We start from the raw sequence: 19,336 nt of genomic DNA on the forward strand, positions 1-19,336 counted from the left end.
ACTATGATCGAAATAATATTTCTTGCTAGAGTTTTCCTCCTTCCTTCTTCTTTCTCCTTCTTTCTTCCTTCTCCCTTTTTTCTTTTTTAAGACAGGGACTCAGTATTAGCCTTTGGATTGTCTAGATGACCAGGAAATGACTATGTAGACCAGGATGACCTCAAATTTACACTTTAATCCGCCTGCATTTACTGGGATTAAAGCTGTGCACCACTAAACCTCAGTGAGTTTTTCTTGATCATTAATTTAGCTCACGTCAATGCTGAAACACTCCTATAACGTGGCTCCACCCTCGAACTCACCCCCTAAGGTAATCGATTTGAAGTACATAAGCTTCATCAAACTTAGCATTCTATGAAAATTATCTACAAGCGACTTAAAAAAAAAAAAAGTACCACCCCGTGAGGGCTAATACCCCGAGCTCAGCCATTCTTTACGACGGCTGCATTATGTTCTGAAACATACCTACCCTATGATTACTTAACCTCGTTCCAATCTTTGGAGTTTGTGTTTGTGCAAGCTAATTTTTAACCACGGTGGCCTCTGGAGCGGCACAGGCGACTTTGGCCCGACGCCAGGAAAACAGAACTAACCGGAGGAAAGCAGAAGGAAGCGTTGGCTCGGGATAGCTGGATTAAGCAGACTCTCCGAAGCGCAGCAAGATACACGCCTGCGCAGGGAGCGGGCGCGGGCGGGGCTCCCTCCAGCTCTAGAGCCTGGCTTTCCAACTCCAGCCGCTGGAGGGCGCTTCCGAGCGGGCGCCGAGCATTTCCGCCGGCGCCCCGCCCACTCAGGCTCGCCCCGAGCCACCATTGGCTGCACGGCGGGAGCGCGCCGAGTCAAGGGGCGGGCCCGCGCCGGCTACAAAGCGGCGAAGGTCACGGCGCCAGCTGGAGCGCGCGGGCCGCCGGGAATCCGTTCTGCGGCCCGCGCCCCCGGCCCACCGACCTCGCCCGGGAGCCATGGAAGGAGTAAGCGCGCTGCTGGCCAACTACCCCACCGCCGGCCTGGCGGGCGGCCTAGGGATCACGGCGTGCGCCGCCGCCGGCGTGCTGCTCTACCGGATCGCGCGGAGGTGAGTGCGCGCCCCGCTGCACGCGGCCCGGGCCGCTGCCGCCCCGCCCCCGCGAGGCCACGGCGGAGTCTCCGGTGCGGGCCAGGCCTGCTTGCGAGTGCGCGAGATCCCCTCTGCACCTCCTCCCTGCCCTAAAGACCTCGTCGGGAGGCAGCCTTGGAGCGTGGTTGGGGGAGGGGGAAGCCTGCTTGTTCATTCCTTCGAGGCGTGAGTCCCTGGCTGTACTGCCCTGCTGGGCCTCTGCAGCCCGTCGGTTAGGGTGATGAGAGCTGGCACTTGGTCAGCCTGCTATGGCAGTAACACTCCTCAAGGGAGCTTCCCCCGGAGTAGCTTTCGAGCTAAATACTTAGAAGAGGCACGTGTGAACAGTAGCAGCCTGAGACAGACATTTAGGGAACTTGTCTACTGCCCAAAGGTGAGGAGCGCTGTACTCTCTGGATACCTGTCTGGGATGGGTTTGGGGGCTGTACCTCTGCCCTGTCATGGCTTAGAGATCACGGGGACCCTAGTACTCAAAGCTGGCCTTGACCATTCGCCTCCCTGGTCAAGCCCCGAAATGGAATAGCCTCTAACGAATGGTGAAGAAATAGCCCGCCTCATCATGTCACAGAGGACAGGAATATATGCGGCGTTATGGAGCTTCTTGGAGACAGCCAGGGATGTGCAAAGCTCAGGACTTGTCCCTAATCTCTTACCAACAAGGAGTTGTGGTCTGTCCATGTCCCAAGCAGAGCTTGCCCAGAGCCCAGGCTCCATCTGGTGCCACTGCCTCTCTCCCAGTCCAGGACAGGCTGCAAGAGCAGAGTGGAACTGACTGTGGCCAGTACTGGGTCACCGCCTGTCACCCCTTAGTGCCCTCGGCTGGAGACAGGAATCCAAGGCCTTGGTGAGGTGCAAGGCATACTTTTGCAGTGGGAGCCAAGTCCCTTCGTGCTCACACCAGACTGTCAAGGCGGAGACTTTGGTGCAGATTGGTCAAAGCGTGGTGCTGCGTGGTGTCTTCATCTGGAGGGAAATTGGCCACTCTCAGTTTTTTTTTTTATTTTATTTATTTATTTATTTATTTATTTTAATTTTCGAGACAGGGTTTCTCCGTAGCTTTTTTTGGGTTCCTGTCCTGGAACTAGCTCTTCTAGACCAGGCTGGCCTCTGCCTCCTGAGTGCTGGGATTAAAGGTGTGCGCCACCACCGCCCGGCGGCCACTCACAGTTCTGAAGTGACACTGGCTTAGCCAGAGGCTGCAGCTTTCGCCTTCCCTAGCGGGGGATGCTGTGGCAGGCAAGAATCATCAGCTGTGGCAGAATGGGCGTTGAATAAGCCGGAGGAAGCCTCCAAGGAGTTGTTTTTGGAAGGGCACTTGGTGGAGTGGGTGCTTGTAAACTGAGCACAGAGCTAATAGGGCAAGCCGGTGTGGCCCTGGGAGCCATGCGAAGAAGTCTCATCAGCTCTCTTCAGGTCAGTCCTTCCTGACTTTTAAAATTGGCTAAAGAGTGTCTGCGTGGTGGCACTGTTCTTTAATCCCAGCACTCGGGAGGCAGGTGCAGGCAGATCTCTGAGTTCGAGGCCAGCCTGGTCTACAAAATGAGTTCTAGGACAGCCAAGATTGTTATACAGAAAAACCCTGTCTCAGACACCACACACACACACAAGTAGCCAAAGTGGTTGCTGGGAAGTCCTCTAGAGCCCAAATCCGGCCCCCCTGCTTCCTTACCCGTGGAGTTTTCTTGTCCCTGTTAATGATGAGAGCAACTGCCATTCCTGTATTGGTGACAGGTGACACACAGTGAGTATCTGCCGTTAAGCAGCCGCTCCTATCAGGCAGGCACTGCCGTTCTCACCCATTTCACAGCTGGGGAAACAAAGCCTTGAGAAATGCCCTTCATCACCCAGCTGTAGGTGGAAGAGCCCCATCTCACACCCACAAGCAGCTTCTCTGAACCTGTAGTTCTGGGGTGGAGGCCCCACATCTCTCTTAGGTGCCACAGTTCTTCATGCTACTGCTCTGGCCTGTCTTAGGTTTGCATAATGTACTTGGGATTCGCCCCTTGTGAGTGCATCTTGGCACACATCGCCATCCTGCGTGCACAGCCTGTGGCGTCAGCTGGTGTTTATTGAGATCGTAGTTTCTGTGTTTGTAACTCAGGAGAAGACAGCCTCCGGATGCATAGCAAAGCCTATCCCACCATTCAGAGGCCTTCTGGCAGTTACTGTGTCTAGGCTCACCTCAACACTCACCATTCTGAGCTGCCCGCTCCAGTTGAGCGGACGCCACTCCTATGTGCACATTTCATATGACCCTCTCCTGCCTGCTGCCCCGCTGCTGAGGGCACCTGTTTGTGGATGGCAGCATGTGTCCCGCAGGTTGGCTAGTCAGTCCGGTGGCATCTGTTGCCAGCTACTCTGAACTGTCATTCTTCTCCTTGTATCCTAGCCCAGTTGGTGCGTATTGCTCATGTGTCATCTCTGAAAGCCTTGAGTGGTGCTCAATGGACAGGGTGGGTGATGTGTCTGTCCCCAAGGGATCAGTTTCGGGGGGGGAGTCTCTGTTTCGTCAGCAGATTCCTGTGAGATTGGGCCAGAGATCTGGACCTCGTTGGTCCAGGCTCTACAGAGTTGCTGCTGCCATTGAAGCGTGGGTGTGCCTCCCTGGACTCTTTTTTTTTTTTTTTTTTTTTTGGTTTTTCGAGGCAGGGTTTCCCTGTGGTTTTGGAGCCTGTCCTGGAACTAGCTCTTGTAGACCAGGCTGGTCTCGAACTCACAGAGATCCGCCTGCCTCTGCCTCCCAAGTGCTGGGATTAAAGGCATGCGCCACCACTGCCCGGCCTCCCTGGTGAGGTCACACTTGGAAGCGCAGAGAAGGTACATCCTGTGAAGGTGAACTTTCCCTGGAGCCCTGAGGTCCAGGCCTGCCTCTCTCAGGCGTAGCCTGTCAGGCCCCTTTGGGAGAGGTGGGCATACCGGCCTCCCACAGACTCAGAGTAGCCCACAGACAACTGAGCCCCATCCAGTGTCTGTGTGATGTAGCGTGGGCCCTGAGTGGTTCTCGGGCCAGGGGACTTAAAGTAGTGCAGAGGTGTGGGGACAGGAGTTTGGCTCTTCCCAAATGTCCTGGGCTAGTGGAGAGAACACTACCAGAGGCCCATGTTCGTGTTTCCCCTGTGTGTGTCCAAGCCCTTGGAGAGGATACCAGGCATGTAGTCGCCCCTGTCCCCTTCTATAAAGATCCGTCCACCATGGTTCCTTCAGGTTCCCTCTGGTATCCCAAGAGTTAAAGTCAAGCTGACCCGCTGGGGAAATGGTTTCCAGGTCCCCCACCCACCCGTGGCATTGAATGTGACTTGGGCTTGGCGATGGGCTGAGATGCTGCCTCTGCCAAGTCACCTTCCTTCCTGTGTTAAAGGGACATTGTGTCTCATCACCTCCACCTTATTCCTCGGTGTGATTTATCATGGAATTGAGGTTTTTGGCTTGAGGAAGCAAAGGAGTTTGCAAGGGAAACTTAAGGGGACTTTCCCTGAGCAAAAGCTGGGTGAGCTCTGAGGCCAGAACTGCCTGCTCTGGCCCGGGGACAGTGTGGGAGCTGTAAAGTGGCTGCTGGGACAGTTTTCATACATGATGCAGCAGCACTGGTTGGTGCTGGAGGGTCCAAGATTCTGGCCGGCTGCCTGCTACCCCTGCCACATACCTTTTGGGGCTGTCCCTGAAGGAGATAGCCTCTGGTATAGAGATCCCACCTAGCCATGGTGAACAATGGTTTCTTTGGCCACAAAAGAACACCCCCTTGCAGCATCCACCCCCTCCAACTTTAGGGAGGATGAATCCCCCGCCTTCCACTTCCACACCAGGCTTCTGTCAGAGGCCAGGAGCCATTCCCTAGCAACAGAGCTGGAGACCCAGAGTGGAAATGATGGCTTCCTGAGTGGGAGGGGCTTCCTGGCAGCCTTGGCACTCCAGAGCAACAGCCCCTGCTTGTCTATCTTTGGTACCCAGAGCAAGCCCGGAATGGGCCTTTCCCAGCAAATAGAACAGAGCTAAGGAGCCCTATGGGCAGATGGGTGTGTGTCTCAGACTCGGGGACATATATGAGAGGTCACACTGCCTAAGTACCAGCTATGAGGCATACCCTGGACATAATTACAAAGAGGCCTATAAAAGATGTACAAATTACCACAAAGTAAGTGCTTAATTGCCCGGGAATACCACACACGTGGGCACCCCGGCAGAGCACATTTCCAAACCTCCAGCTGCAGCCCCTGCCGCAGTTTTCTGCATTGCTCTTTCTGTGATGAGGCCAGTAACGCTGTCGAGTACCAGGTACTGGCAGCGGACTCTCTAGGGCAAAGTCTGAGCAACCCATTGGAGAAGTGAGGGCTTAGAATGAAGCTTCTAGGAGGTAGAGTAACCGTTGAGATGCTAGCACAGGGGACCCTGCCCAGTGTGTGCGCTGCGAAGGGTCTGTTTCTTTGTGGACTGGCTTGTTTGTTTTTAAGCTCTGTGTGTGTGTGTGTGTGTGTGTGTGTGTGTGTGTGTGTAAATGCAGGGGCCTATGGAGGTCAGAGGCATCAGATCACCTGAAGCTGGAGTTACAAGTGGTTGTTAGCCACCAGAAGTAGTTGCTGGGATCCAAACTCAGGTCCTCAAGAGCAGTGAGCAATCTTGACTGCTGAGCCATTTCTCCGACACGCCTTCCTGCTGAGTGGCAGGATCAGGCCTGAACTGAGGCAGAAGGAAGTGTGAGGCTGCTAGGGACCCCAGCCTCACCATCCTGCGTCCCTGTCATTTATTGGTATTGACTAGGTTAGAGCACTGTTCAGGGCTTCCCAAGAGCAAGCCCTCTGAGGGGGGTGTTCATACCCCAGCTGACAGGATACCTTTCTTAACCTGCCCATGGGAGGGGGAAGGGAGTAGAGTTGCTGGCCAGGCGGTGTAGACAGTCCTGCAGGAACTAGAGCCCACTCCCAAGGCTGTCCTCCCCCCTGGGCTTCTGACTAGGTGACCCTTTCCATCACACAGCTCCTCCCAGTTTGTCTTTGCGTGCTGTTGTCTTCTGGAAGCAGCTAGCACTGTGCCTGGTCCATTTTACGGGCATGGCTTACATACTGAGTTTGACAAATGGGAATCTTGTGGGGACACACATACATAAGCTTCCATAACCCAGGATCCAGCTCCTCCTCTTTCAGGATGCTAAGGCCAGAAAGTCATGCTGGGCTTTTCTGTGGGGTGGCTCACTCTGCCCAGCTCTCAGCAGTGCCCCTGAGCTAGACATGACCTGAGTGACAGGGCAAGGTCAGGGTACAGGGCTCCACACTGGCTGCCTTTGCTGGTATTGTTTCTAGATTCCTGGCCCTGGATTTGCTGGGCTGTTGCTGTGTGACCTCTGCAATGCTGCACAGATCCCCCAGTGTCTGGGCCGGGATTATCCTTCAGGCCCCACCTGTTAACAGACGTGTGGTCAACAAAACCCACTGTGGGCCTCCTCCCCTGGCTGAGCAGCTGTGAATTGTCACTGCCCGTCACCAGTCCCTACCCCTTGGCGTCCTCGGCTCTCTCTCTCTCTCTAGGGATTTTTTTCCTGGGAAGAACAGAAGGCTCCCTTCAGGCTTAGAACTCTCCGGAAATATGGCTTCTACACCCTAGGATCAGACCTTATGGAGGATAAGGGGTTCTAAGCTTCATCTCTTTTGGTCCATTGGTTAGCTAGCCCTGGCCCTGTGCTCTCCCATCACCCTAATGTCTGAGACCCTGAAATAGTGGGGGCTGGTGGCCCTGGGCTCCCAGGTGGCTACTGCAGAGCCTACAGAGCCGGTGAGTCCCCAGCGGCCTCTCGTGAAGTACTGTCAGTTATCAACACAGCATCATCTAGGGGCCCGCCTCCCTCCGCCATGACTTCCTCTTCTGGCTGGGCCTTCATCTCCACCTTGGATATCACTTCCTGTGCTTGGATAATCTTTCATTTCACCAGGGTCTTCCAGGCCAACTCTGTTGTCCTTGGTCCACAGGGTGAAGCCAACGCATACTGTGGTCAACTGCTGGTTCTGCAACCACGATACACTGGTGCCCTATGGGAATCGCAACTGCTGGGACTGCCCCCACTGCGAACAATACAACGGCTTCCAGGAGGTGTGGGCTGGCGCCGGGTGGAGGGCCGGTGCTCAGGCTGCTGCTGACACGTACCATGCCACTATAGTCTAGCTGTGGCCCTGCCACCACATCTCCCTTTGAGGAGGAAGAGCAGGTGCAGGGAGCTGTGGCCAGTTGTCCTGTGTCAACCAACAGGTGGCAGGATCGGAGTTCAAGTCCAGAGTCAGGCAGGTTTGCAGCCCAGTTGCTGCAGACACTAAGTATTCAGCTTTGTGGGTGGTTTGTTTTCTGTCACGGCTTTGTCTGTCCAGCTACCATAGTGTGTGAGTGTCTGAGTATGGCTCTTACTGAAGCTAAAACAGACAGCCTACCCAAAGGCCCACTGGCAGGCTTAGTTTTCAGAGTGTTTCTTAGGGATAAAGCCAGGGTGGGAGACGTGGGTCAGGGGCACCCCACAGCCTGCCCTGATGCACAGATTGGGTGGCTTCTCGGCACCTAGATGTTGAGGGTTCCATGTGAGGCAGCATCAGAAGGAATGTGTAAAGAAGCCAGGGTAGGGGGCTGGAGAGATGGCTCAGTGGTTAAGAGCATTGGTTGTTCTTCCAGAGGTCCTGAGTTCAATTCCCAGCAACCACATCATGGCTCACAACCATCTGTAATGAGACCTGGTGCCCTCTTCTGGTGTGCAGGTGTACGTGCAGACAGAACACTGTATACATAATAAATAAATAAGTCTTTAAAAAAAAAAAGAAGAAGAAGAAGCCAGGGTAGGGTTGTCTGAAGTCCTGGAGCATCCCTGAGTGGGCCGCACTGACCGGAGCCCCCTCCCTTGCCCAGAATGGAGACTACAACAAGCCGATCCCCGCACAGTACTTGGAACACCTGAACCACGTGGTGAGCAGTGTGCCCAGTCCCCGTGACCCCACACAGCCGCAGCAATGGGTGAGCAGCCAGGTCCTGCTCTGCCGGCGGTGCAGCCACCACCAGACCACCAAGATCAAGCAGCTGGCTGCCTTCACACCACGTGAGGAGGTGAGCATGCAAGCATGCACAGGTGGGCAGGCAGAGCCAGATAGCTGCCTCCTACTGTCCCAACATTCTAGGGTGTGGGGCTTCCTTCTCAGTGGGAGCCCAGCTTGCCCTCGGCGTGATCTGGTGACCCCTGGGAAGACACGGTGAAAACCAAGGCCTGTCAGGCGAGAAGGGTTTGTCCCTGAGCAGAGGGAGGTAGAGGCCTTGAGCTCCGGCTGCAGTTTCAGGGGCTCCATCCTGGTCTCATTCAGTAGTCTGTCCTGCCTAACATGGCATCCAGGGAAAAAGAGGCAAATCCCACCTGAGGCTCAAAGGTGCCTAGGAGAGAGGAGAAGTCAGGAATGAGCCAGAAGATCAGGAGGGAGAGCTGACAAGATGGCTCAGTGGACGAAGACACTTGCTGCCAAGCGTGATTGTCTTCAGTTTGCTTCCTAGGGTGCACATGGTAGAAGGAGAAAAACTCCCACAAGTTACCCTTCAGCCTTCACTCACACGCTGACACACATATAGTAATGAAACGAGTAAATGCGATTTGAATGTTTTTTACAGTGAGGACGTGAGGTGACTTTCCAGTTGGGCCCAACAAGAGATCATATGGCCATTCCTACTGACCACTGGCTGGGCCTTGCTGTGTCTCTGAGGGAGCAAGGGATGGGGCATCTCTCTTGAGCTGCTGTGGAACGAGAGTGGTCGGCTGTGGCAAACCCAGGCTGAGCCAGCAGCTAGCTTGCTCCCTGAGTTAGACCTTCAGAAAGGTGGGGTCTAATCCTAGGTTTTCCTCCTGCCAGAACCTAGTGGGTCCTGAGCTACAGAGTGACATTAATGTCACTGTCTAGCGGGCTCCTAGCCTCTGCTAGTTAGCCCTTACTCCCAGGAGCTCTTATGACCGTTTCACAGGCAGGGCCAGCATTTAAACCCAGTTCCCACATATAACACAGACCTTCTACCTACAGGGCCGGTATGATGAGGAGATTGAGGTGTACCGCCACCACTTGGAGCAGATGTACAAGCTGTGCCGCCCATGCCAGGCAGCTGTTGAGTACTACATCAAACACCAGAACCGCCAGCTGCGCGCCCTGCTGCTCAGCCACCAGTTCCGACGTCGGGAGGCTGACCAGGCCCATGGGCAGGTCTGAGGCTGTGGGGTATTTGGGTGTTGAGTGTGTGGGAAGATGATCTGAGAGTTGGACCCTAGCAACTGAGACATAGCATAGCATGCCAAGACCACATTTCTAAGAAACAGTTGCCTGGTGGCCCCTTGCTGTCATCGGCTCTCCCTAACAATAACTGGGGGGAATGGAATGGGGGGGGTAGAGAGACCACTCAGCAGTTAAGAGCACTAACTACTCTTCCAGAGGACCTGGGTTCAGTTCCCAGCACCTACATGGCCGCTCACAACTGTCTGTAACTCCAGTTCCAGGGGACCCGACACCCTCACACAGATATACACGCAGGCAAAACACCAATGCACATAAAATAAAAATAAAAATTACTTTAAAGGCTGGGCGGTGATGGCGCACACCTTTAATCCCAGCACTCAGGAGGCAGAGACAGGCAGATCTCTGTGAGTTAGAGGCCAGCCTGGTCTACAGAGCGAGTACCAGGACAGGCTCCAAAACCACAGTGAAACCCTGTCTCGAAAAAACAAACAAAATTATTTTAAGAAAAAAAAAGAGTGACTAGGATCGTGATGTGGCTATCACACGCCTTAGCCGGGTGGGATAGGAATGTTTGATGAAAACTCGGCAATGATGGAAACATTTGAAAGAGCGAAGTCACCAGTGTATAGAAAGGATTTCTCTAAAGGAGAAGGAGCAGAGCCCTCCCTGGAGACCATCCCAGTGGGGCAGTAGCCTAGGTCTGGAGTGGGGCATATGAACAGCATCCCCACATCGTGGGCACAGGGGTGGCCATTGGTGGCTCTCTGGCTTCTCACTGACCCGCCTCTCCCTCCCTCAGAGCTTCAGTTCCTCGGCAATGAAGGCACCCTTCCAGGTCATCCTGCTCCGTGCCCTGGCCTTCCTGGCCTGTGCCTTCTTGTTGTCCTTTACACTGTATGGCCCCAGCGAACCCTTCACCCCAGGAGCCACCCTGCCCCTGGCCCTGCCTCCTGGGGGCAACAGCTCTGCTGCATCCGACAACACCACTGCTCAGGCCGAGGGCTGGCAGCAGCTGCTGGGCCTGTTGCCAGAGCACGCCACAGAAAAGCTACGTGAAGCCTGGGCCTTTGGGCAGAGCCACCAGACCAGCATTGTGGCAGTGGGCCTGCTCACCTGCCTGCTGGCCATGCTGCTGGCTGGCCGTATCAGGTGTGTTGTGGGGCCTTGGGCGTGGATGGGCAGAGGTCTGCAATACTGCCTAGGGTATTTCTGGTCCCCTGCTCTGGACTGAACTCCATGCAGCTAGACAAAGCTGTCTAGTTTCTCCGGGGCCAGGAGGACAGCACAGGACCACAGGCGATGGCAGCCCTGAGCCAGTCCTCCGCTGCCTCGGTCCGGCCTCCTCACAGTCTCTAAGTCAGAGTAGTAGCAGCCACCTGCCCCCGGTTCCCAGGCTAGGTCATGGGTGTAGGAGCCCCGGCTTGCTTAGTGCAGGCAGCCTTAAGTCATAGAATGAACTCAGACCCTCCACTGACCTCTCTGTCATCATCTCTTAGCTGGGCCCAGTGTGGATGGGGTGTGGGGGCAGGAAATGGTGGGGCTCAGGGTTTGGTAGTGTCTGCCGGGCACACACTCACCTTGCTTTCTCCAGCAGGCTCCGACGGATCGATGCCTTCTCTACCTGTCTCTGGGCCCTGCTGCTGGGACTGCACCTGGCAGAACAGTATCTACAGGCTGCTTCACCAAGCTGGCTCGACACACTCAAGCTTAGCACCACGTCCCTGTGCTGCCTGGTGGGCTTCACTGCAGCTGTGGCTACAAGGAAAGCTACGGGCCCACGGAGGTTCCGGCCCCGAAGGTCAGAGAAGCAGCAGTGACTGCGGGGGGTGGGGAGGAGGACAGGTGATGGACCTTGGCCCCGCTCTCTGGAGCAGGCAACCCTGTCTTTTGTTACCCGCCCCACTCCCACACCTTTAGCAGAGCCTTGAGTTCGTGCTTACCCCTCCGTTTCCCCTTTTACTTCCCAGCACTTCCAAGCCCCCACACCCCAGTCTTGGTGCTCCTAGGCGCCTGTAGGTGCTCACAACTGCCACCACCTCTCTGGCCTAAGACCTTTTCATAGCCCTGGTGATCCAAACATGGCAGCTCACACGTGATCTGCTTCTGACTCATGGCTTCCTGCCTGCTGTATCCTTATCATTTGCTATACCCTGGCTGGTCGACAAGGTTGTGGCCTCAACAGGGTGAGCCAGGACCAGAGCAGAGCTGCCCCTTCTGGTCCCTTGTTCCCTCCTGGAATCTATTCCCAGTTCCTTGTTTTAAGACCTTCCTGAGACCTAACGGTCCCTCAGGGTTGTTCCCTGGGAGTGGAGAGTACATCATTGTGTGGTCAGCAGGCACCTGTAGCCCGCCAGGCAAGAGGAGGACGGATTATCCCAGATCAGTAGCTGCTCTGCACAAACAGGACTGTTGGTGACACCAAGTCATTGTCACCTTGTCCATCTCTAGCATCAGTAGCTTCCTTGGAATAAATTTTTGAGGGTGCCAAGGCTTCGGCCCTCAATTTCTCTAGGGGCAGCTGCAGGACCCATGTCTCAGCCTCACCCTTCCTTCAGGCACAGCTTCCTAGGATGCCACTCCCAAAAGTCTCCACCTTAGGGGAAGGACCATAGATCAGGCCCTTGCTAGCTGTGTGGTTCTGGCCAAACCCCTGTTGTCCCTTAGCCTTGGTTAACCATCTGAAGTGGGAAATGGGTCCTTATGTAGGGCCTTGGGGTACTGGCCTCAGTGAGACAATAAAAACTCATTGTCTAAGGCCATCCAGAGCGTAGGCCAATGCTATACCCCTCTGACATGCTGCCCTCTGGTGGCTCCATTGGATTGCACACTCCCTCCATTGCTGGGTCCTATCACTTATATTAACATACATCCCACTGAGCTGCAGGCTCCGTCCCCCTCTGTCCCCCTCTGCGCCAGAGCGCAGGCAGATTACACATGAATGAGTGTCACGTCAAACGTGGCCATCAGCTGCTGGGTCTTTGTGAGGAAGCTTCTTAGAGCCCCATTGGGAGCTTGACAGAGGTACCCAGGCCCCACTGTGGTAAGCTTGTTTGAGGGTCCTTAAAAGGCATTCTGCCCTCGACCCTCCGTAATCAGGCAGCAAGCCAAGTCTCACCCCGCTTCCATGTGTGGTGAGCTGGAAGTGTCAGAAGACGGGTCTTGTTTCTGGCGGTTCAGGCTCAGCTTGCTCTCAGTTAAGGGTGTGGAAGGCCCTTCTGAAGAGGTGTGGATGAGGCCATAGTTGAGGTGTAGACCTGCTGGCCCTATGGCACAGCTTCCTGAGAGAACAGGGAACACCTGCCTGACTCTCCCAAGAAACTGGCCCCAGAAAAAGACGGGACAGGTAGTGGGCCGTTGTCTGCGTGTCCTGCGTCCTCTTGCGTGGTGTTGTGGATTTCACTCTGAAAGAGGCCAGCAGGAGGGTGCTGATTTCTGCATTCTTGCTTTGGATAGAAGCAAGGTATGTGGGTGTGTGTGTTTGTGTGTGTATGTATTTAAATTATTTATGGTACACAGAGCCAGCTCTGGCCAGTCAGGATCCCTGCTAAGCATGTCTCTCCTGCCTGCTGGTGGGTGTAGAAAACATGGTGGAACAGGATTCTTGGCATTTTAAAGAGTTTTGTGTTACTTTTTAACATTAATAGCCCTTTAAAGTTAGTTGGAGAAAATACCAGCATGTTCTGACGTTGCTGGCAGAAGCTGAGGAAATGTGGGCACCCTTGGATTGTGGCTTGTTGAGTGGGGATGACCACCAGACTGTCCCTGGTCAGAGTGGAATCGTCCCGGGTACCTACAGATTGTATCCCTGAAAAAGGAAGGAGGGAGCCGTACTCAGCTCTGGGTCTGGAATCCCCACATTGGCCCAGCAGACTAGTAACACTTGCCCTGGGATAAACGCCCAGGACCACCCTCCTCCATCTCCTGGCTAGCCCATCTGCCTGCTGTGCCGTCTCTCTGCACCCAGTATAAGTCTTGTGTCGTGTAGTAGGATTGTGACTAATTGTCTAGCGCCCTAATCACTGTAACCATCACTGGCCATAGACGTCATGTTTTGAATGCTGTGTTTTCAATAAATGCCTCCTGGGCCCTCATTCGGGTTGGCACCAGGTACCGCGTCCTTTTTTCTTTCATGATTCTTCAGAAGGGCTTCTGTGCCAGGGTGGGAGGGGTGGGTTTCGGGGGCACTGCATTTACACAGGAGTCTGGGCTTGGGAGCAGGTTGGGGAGCTGGTGATGACATCGGATGGCTTGAGGGCACAGCTGTTTCTGTCTTGCTGCCCAGTGTTTTTCCCATGTGAATAAGCTGATGCAGCTACTTTTTTTGTTTGTTTTTCGAGACAGGGTTTCTCTGTGTTGCTTTAGAGCCTGTCCTGGAACTAGCTCTTGTAGGCCAGGCTGGCTTCGAACTCACAGAGATCTGCCTGCCTCTCCCTCCCGAGTACTGGGATTAAAGGCGTGCACCACCACCACCCAGCTAGCAGCTACACTCTTGATGGGGCTAGCTATGAGGAGGAAGTCTTGAGGCTCCAGCCTCAGCCTTATAGCCCTGGTCACAGTCAGGACTTCCGGGAAACATGTGACTCAGAGAGTTGGGATCGAGCTTGCAGGGATTCAGGGACCACCTAACTAAAGGATCACTGGGTCCTTTTCAGGGAATGCTGCCTCAGGGATTGCCCAGGGCAGGGCAGAGCTGAGCCCTTGCCAGGCTCCCACCTTTGGGATCCACTCATCTGATGATGCTACCTTGTGTCACAGCCAGAGGGAACAGACCTCCAAAGCCCTCTCTCACAATGCTGGTGTTGTCAGAGGCTTCAAGACCCTCAATGTCCCTGTGCTTAGTGGCTAGGACTGTCAGGCTTGACCATGGCATGGCCCCAGGGTTGAGCAGAGCTGGAGGGAAGGAGGATATGCTAGCAAAGGCCAGCCCATATGGGGCCAGAGGGCTATAGTCCTTCTCTAACTGGGACCCTCTCTGTGTACTGCATCCCCCACTGCTTGCTGACCCTTGGGGGCTGTCTATTTCAGGGTCACCCTTGGCTCCTGGCTATGGCAAAGAATGGGCACAGGAGGACTAGTGTAGTGTCCTGCTGCCACCTGCTGGAAGGGCTTGGCCATGCCTGTGCACCTGCTCTGAGACTGACACCTGCCACAACTTCCACCAAATTCTCAGCAAGGCCCAGTGTCTTCCCACAGTCAAGCGTGTGGTACCCAGGTTCCAGCCTCACCTCTGCTGGCCCTAAAGAGCCTGAATGTGTCCCCCTGAGCCATTCCTTGAGGTCCTGCCAGACAAACTCAGTCATAATCCTGAAATGGAACGAGAAACTGCCTTTTTTTTTTGTTTTTTTGTTTTTTTGTTTTGTTTTGGTTTTTTGGTGCTGGAGATCAAACCCAGACACACCCGCACACTCCCCCACACACACACACTTGGCAAATACTTTACCACTGAGGTTAACCCCATCCTACAAAAGTCAACTTTTCTGCTTAAGACAAGACGTTCCTTAGTCTTAGAGCAAGGAGTAGGGCTTCTGACAGCCCCCAAAAGGAGCAAAGTTAGGGTGTCCACAAAGGCCCCTCTGCAGTTTTGTTGTGCCCTGATTTCCCTGTGTTCCCCAAACACTGAGCTAGAAGTTCAGGTGCATCACGGTCCTTTACAAGAGACTGGGAAGGTCATGTGATTGGGCGTTCACCAGGTGGCTACATACATTTCTCTCACAAAACTGAAAAATGGGGAGAGGGTGGCGTGGAGCTGGGCTAGCAGTAGCTCCCACCCCAAGCCCTCGGCCATGACGGCATGGGGACCCAGGCCCCTGCTCACCATGAGGCCTGACCCTGCCAGCCCATCCGTCGGCACATTGTCTGCTGGGCTCATTTGTCCCTTGGGACTGAGGTAAGGCTGGATACCCGAATCCTTCCAGATGGCAGACTAATGGATTAACTGCCTCTGCCCCTCTCCCTCTGTAATCGGGTGCCTTAATCAGAAGCATGGTTGACATGGGTGGCCTGTGGCCATCAGGTTCTGTTGTGTGATTTGTACTGTTCTCGAGTTAAAGAGACACTGTCACCTTCTGTCTTTCGGGCAGCTTGCTGGTTGTTTGGGGGTCTTTCCTAAGATTGAGTTTGGCGTGCACAGTGTAAGAGCCTTTTCTGGGGATCCAAGGCCTGGCTTCGTGAGGCTTGGCCCCAGGGGGATGTGACAGCATCTCAGCCCAGTTGGGAACCACCCAAAGCGTCTCTGCGGCTGGATGCTCCATTGGGAGGTGGCCGGAAGAACCCAGGTTCGAGCCTCACCGAGTGCCTGGTCTGGAGATGGAATGTTGGCTTGAGGGCAAAAGGGATTGGCATGAGGCTGGCCAGATGACAGTGTCACTTTAATGCGGAGATGTAGTGGAGGTAGATTGCCGTGAGCCTGAGAGGGCCGGAGGGGGCATGCGGGGTGGGGTGGGTCATGCTGGCGTCTCCCAGCCACCCGCTCCTAATAAGTGGACAGTTGCTCTTTTGCTTCAACTAACGCACGCCTCCTCTGGGACCCCGACTCAGACCCACCTCACACCCTGGGAGGGGACAGGCCCCATTGTGCAAAGGCTGTTTCCAGAACCTTCCTGGCTTACTCTCTCCTCTCTATGGCCCTGGCCCTTGCAGGTACTTCTCAGGAGACTCTGCCAACCTTTTCCCCTCCAGCCCCAGCCTGGCCGTGCCCTGCCCAAGCATCACAACCTCACCAGCATCTCTCTTCATCCCCACCCCACCCGGCTTCCTGCCTCTTACCAAGCAACAGCTCTTCCGATCTCCTCGTCGGGTCTCACCCTCCTCGCTGCCAGGCCGCCTCAGCCGGGCCCTCTCACTGGGAACCATACCTTCTCTGACCCGGACAGGTAAGACCTTGCCAGCTTTGATGACAGAATCCAAGTAGGCCTGGATCTTGTAAGGAGGAGATGGGGTAATACCAAAGAGTTGGTTTGAACTCCAGCTAAGGAGATGGGCAGGGCTGGGCTCAGACCCAGGTGAGCCCACTCAGCACCCACAGTGACCAATCACATCCCATTGTTTCCCTCCTTAAAGCCTGGGCCTGTAGAAGGATTCCTCATGAGCAGTTGTGTTATTTGAAGTGATATATTTCAAGGGCTCAAAAGGGGACTAGAGATATAGCTACGTGGGTAGGGTACTTGGCTAGCATTCACAAGGTCCCAGGTTCAATCCCCAACACTACGTAAAGCCAGGATCAGAAGTTCAAGGTCATTCTCAGCTACTAGCCAGCCTGGGCTATGTGAGACCCTGTCATTGCCCTCCCCCCCAAAAAACAGTGCTCAAAGAGTGACAAGCATCCCTTGTGTCTCAGTAAATGAGTGCTTACTGAGTTTTATCATTTTCTGCCTTTCTATCTGGAGAATGTGTGCCTGGAAAGCAAGGATTCTGTCTCTGTCAATTGCATTTGTTGGTTGCTTGTCTTGTGGAGCCTGAAGAGACCAAGCCCTGGCCCTGTCTGGAGGGACATGTGAGGGGCACCTCTCCTGCCACCAGTAGGATCTGAGAATCGAACTCAAGTTGTCAAGCCTGTCCTTACGGCTTCTACCCCCTGAGCCATCTCGCCAACCCCATATCCAGTTTTAAACATGCTTAATCCAGGTGCATTAGTGACGGTTCTCATTTGCCTTTGAGAACCTACCTGAGAGTTTGCCCCAATCTCAGGTGTCGAATGAGCTTCAAGGAGGGATGTGGGTGCATCTTGGCTCACCCCCTTTCTTCTTTACTAAGCTATAAATGGGCACTGGACTTGGTCTTGTAGCCAGGCTCCCTCCTAAGACCATCAACAACATCATCAGAAGCCCCAGTTTTTGGTACTTGTTCAAGGTCCTCCTGCCTTTTAGATCTGTGTGAGCCTGGCAGCCAGACCCCTTAATGCAGGCTGCTTCTCTCCTACTGTGTGCACGCTGAGTGTTTTACCTGCCAGAGATACTGGACACTTGAGGAGACAGCATCTGAGCTAAGCAGGGCCAGTGCCAGGCCTTGAGGTAGGGGTAGGTAGAGATGGTGATGTCCTTACCGTCCGTGGAGGCTTGGGTAACCCTGTGAGCCAGGTTCCTCTGAGCGTAGTGCCAGCCTCTCTCACTTACTCATTGGAGCACATGTCTAGCTCTTCACAGAGCTTGAGAGCACAGGCGCAGGTGGCCACAGCTGGAGGTGCTGGCAGGCCTCTCTGGGCTGTGTAAGTGACAGCTGTGGTGCAGGTCCTGATGGGAAACCTGAAACTGGGAGCGTTTCCTAAAACCCTTGCCAGAAGTTGGGAGCTAGGGAGCCCCTAGCCCTCTCCGAATGCAGGTCTTAGTTCTTTAAAAAAATAGACCCAAACTGAACCTGGTGGTGCCTGCCTGTAATCTCAGCATTTGCAAGGCTGAGGAACCCCAGAGTTCAAAGCCAGTCCAGGCTACATATCAGGTTCTTGTCTCTAAGTAAGTAAATAAATAAGAAAAAAGGAGCAATGGCTCAAGGGTTAGGGTGCACGTTGTTCTTGTAGAGGACCCTAGTTCTGTTCCCAGCACCCGTGTCGTGCAGCTTATCACTTCTGTAACTTCAGCTTCAGGATACCCAGCACCAAGGCGAAAGGCAGGACTTCCTTGTGCAGGAAGCAATTTCCCTAAGCCCGTTTACCTAGCTCCAGGCTCTGCCTACCGCCCACTCAGCTGCCAGTGTGCCTCTCCCCCTTTGCTGCTCTTTGGAGGTTAAATGGGGGCGCTACTGCCACCTGTGAGAGTTGTGTTGCCAAGGTGTTCTTTTCCCTGTCTGACATAGGCCAGTCCTGCACACTTTTGGGCGTTGTGAGGGTTTATTGTATGCAGGAAACTAAGGCATTAGCCTGTACATCAGCGGGTTGCTGCTAGCATGTCCTCAAGTGTCAGGAGGGTACAGGGCCGGGCCTTGGGTTCAGACTAGGTGTGTGACTCGATGACAGAGCAGTTACCTAGGGTATACAGGCCCTGCATCCTCCCCAGCATCTAAAATGATAATAGCAATAAAATAAGGCAGCTGCGGCTGGGACTGTGAGGAAAGGAAGTGGACTAGGTGCCCGGCACTCAGTCTACGAAGTGGCTGCTGGTCTCAGTCAGGACGGGGGTTCTGGTAACAGCAGGATCTCCAAAAGGAGTGGGTCCGAGAACATGTTCTTGCAGGTCTAAGGCTCACATACTAGGAGACCAAACAGGTCTAGGGTTCAGGTATCAGCATGGGCCTTTTGTCTCTGTCTGTCTCTCCCTCTCCTCCATGCTTCTGTTTTCTGCCAGCTGCTAAATCCTGACACTCGTGCTCAGAGATTCCTTTTCCCAGCTTCCACAGACCTGCCTTGAGGGTACTCTGGTGGGCAGACTTCAGTGGAGGGTACTCCAGTGGGCAGACTTCAGTGGAGGGTACTCTGGTGGGCAGACTTCAGTGGAGGGTACTCCAGTGGGCAGACTTCAGTGGAGGGTACTCTGGTGGTTGGTTACCTTTGGTAACTCCAGTTTCAGGCCATCTGCAGCCCACTTGTGCCAGCATTGGGTTCACATAGTGCACGTGCATACGAGTAAACACTCGTGTACTTAAACTATAGTGCATACAAGTAAACACTCGTGTACTTAAACTATAGGGCATATAAGTAATCACTCACGTACTTAAACTTTAAAAGTGAAGATTGATTTTTTTTAAAACACTGCGCGTGTGGAAAGAAGGGCAAGCGATGAAGAGGCAGACCGTAGCCACTGCCTTCCCCTGCCCACTGGAGGCTTCGGTGACTTCTTCGGCAGAGGGGGACTGGATGGTGGTTGCTGTTTTCATGAAAGTACCTAGCGCCATGTGTCGGGTGTGGGGACACAGGGCCATGGCCGTTACCCTCAGGTCAGTGATGCATTTCTCTTTCTGCCTAGACTCAGGATACCTGTTCAGCGGGAGCCGCCCACCATCTCGGGTGTCTCCACCTGGGGAGGTTTCTCTTTCAGGTAAGAAGGGGAGCTGGCAGAAG

General features: G+C 54.3%; 1 protein-coding gene across 4 annotated transcripts in view; it reads left to right on the forward strand.

Moving 5' to 3' along the window:
- The first annotated feature begins 875 nt into the window (after positions 1–875).
- Positions 876–19,336, forward strand: part of Tmem201 (transmembrane protein 201) — a 36,174-nt gene continuing 17,713 nt past the window's right edge. For 3 of the 4 annotated variants that reach the window (XR_009057988.1, XM_057784376.1, XM_057784374.1), the window contains exons 1-8: positions 876–1,075; positions 7,075–7,195; positions 7,994–8,188; positions 9,142–9,318; positions 10,148–10,497; positions 10,940–11,146; positions 15,988–16,220; positions 19,242–19,313. Coding sequence is in view for 3 of the 4 variants with exons in the window: in XM_057784376.1 (XP_057640359.1) it covers positions 963–1,075; positions 7,075–7,195; positions 7,994–8,188; positions 9,142–9,318; positions 10,148–10,497; positions 10,940–11,146; positions 15,988–16,220; positions 19,242–19,313 (1,468 nt within the window). In the remaining variant the exon portion in view is untranslated. The remainder of the gene's footprint in view (positions 1,076–7,074; positions 7,196–7,993; positions 8,189–9,141; positions 9,319–10,147; positions 10,498–10,939; positions 11,147–15,987; positions 16,221–19,241; positions 19,314–19,336) is intronic. The other variant, XM_057784375.1, reaches the window with a different exon arrangement.

Source organism: Chionomys nivalis, chromosome 11 (genome assembly GCF_950005125.1).
Source record: "Chionomys nivalis chromosome 11, mChiNiv1.1, whole genome shotgun sequence".
Taxonomy (NCBI): domain Eukaryota; kingdom Metazoa; phylum Chordata; class Mammalia; order Rodentia; family Cricetidae; genus Chionomys; species Chionomys nivalis.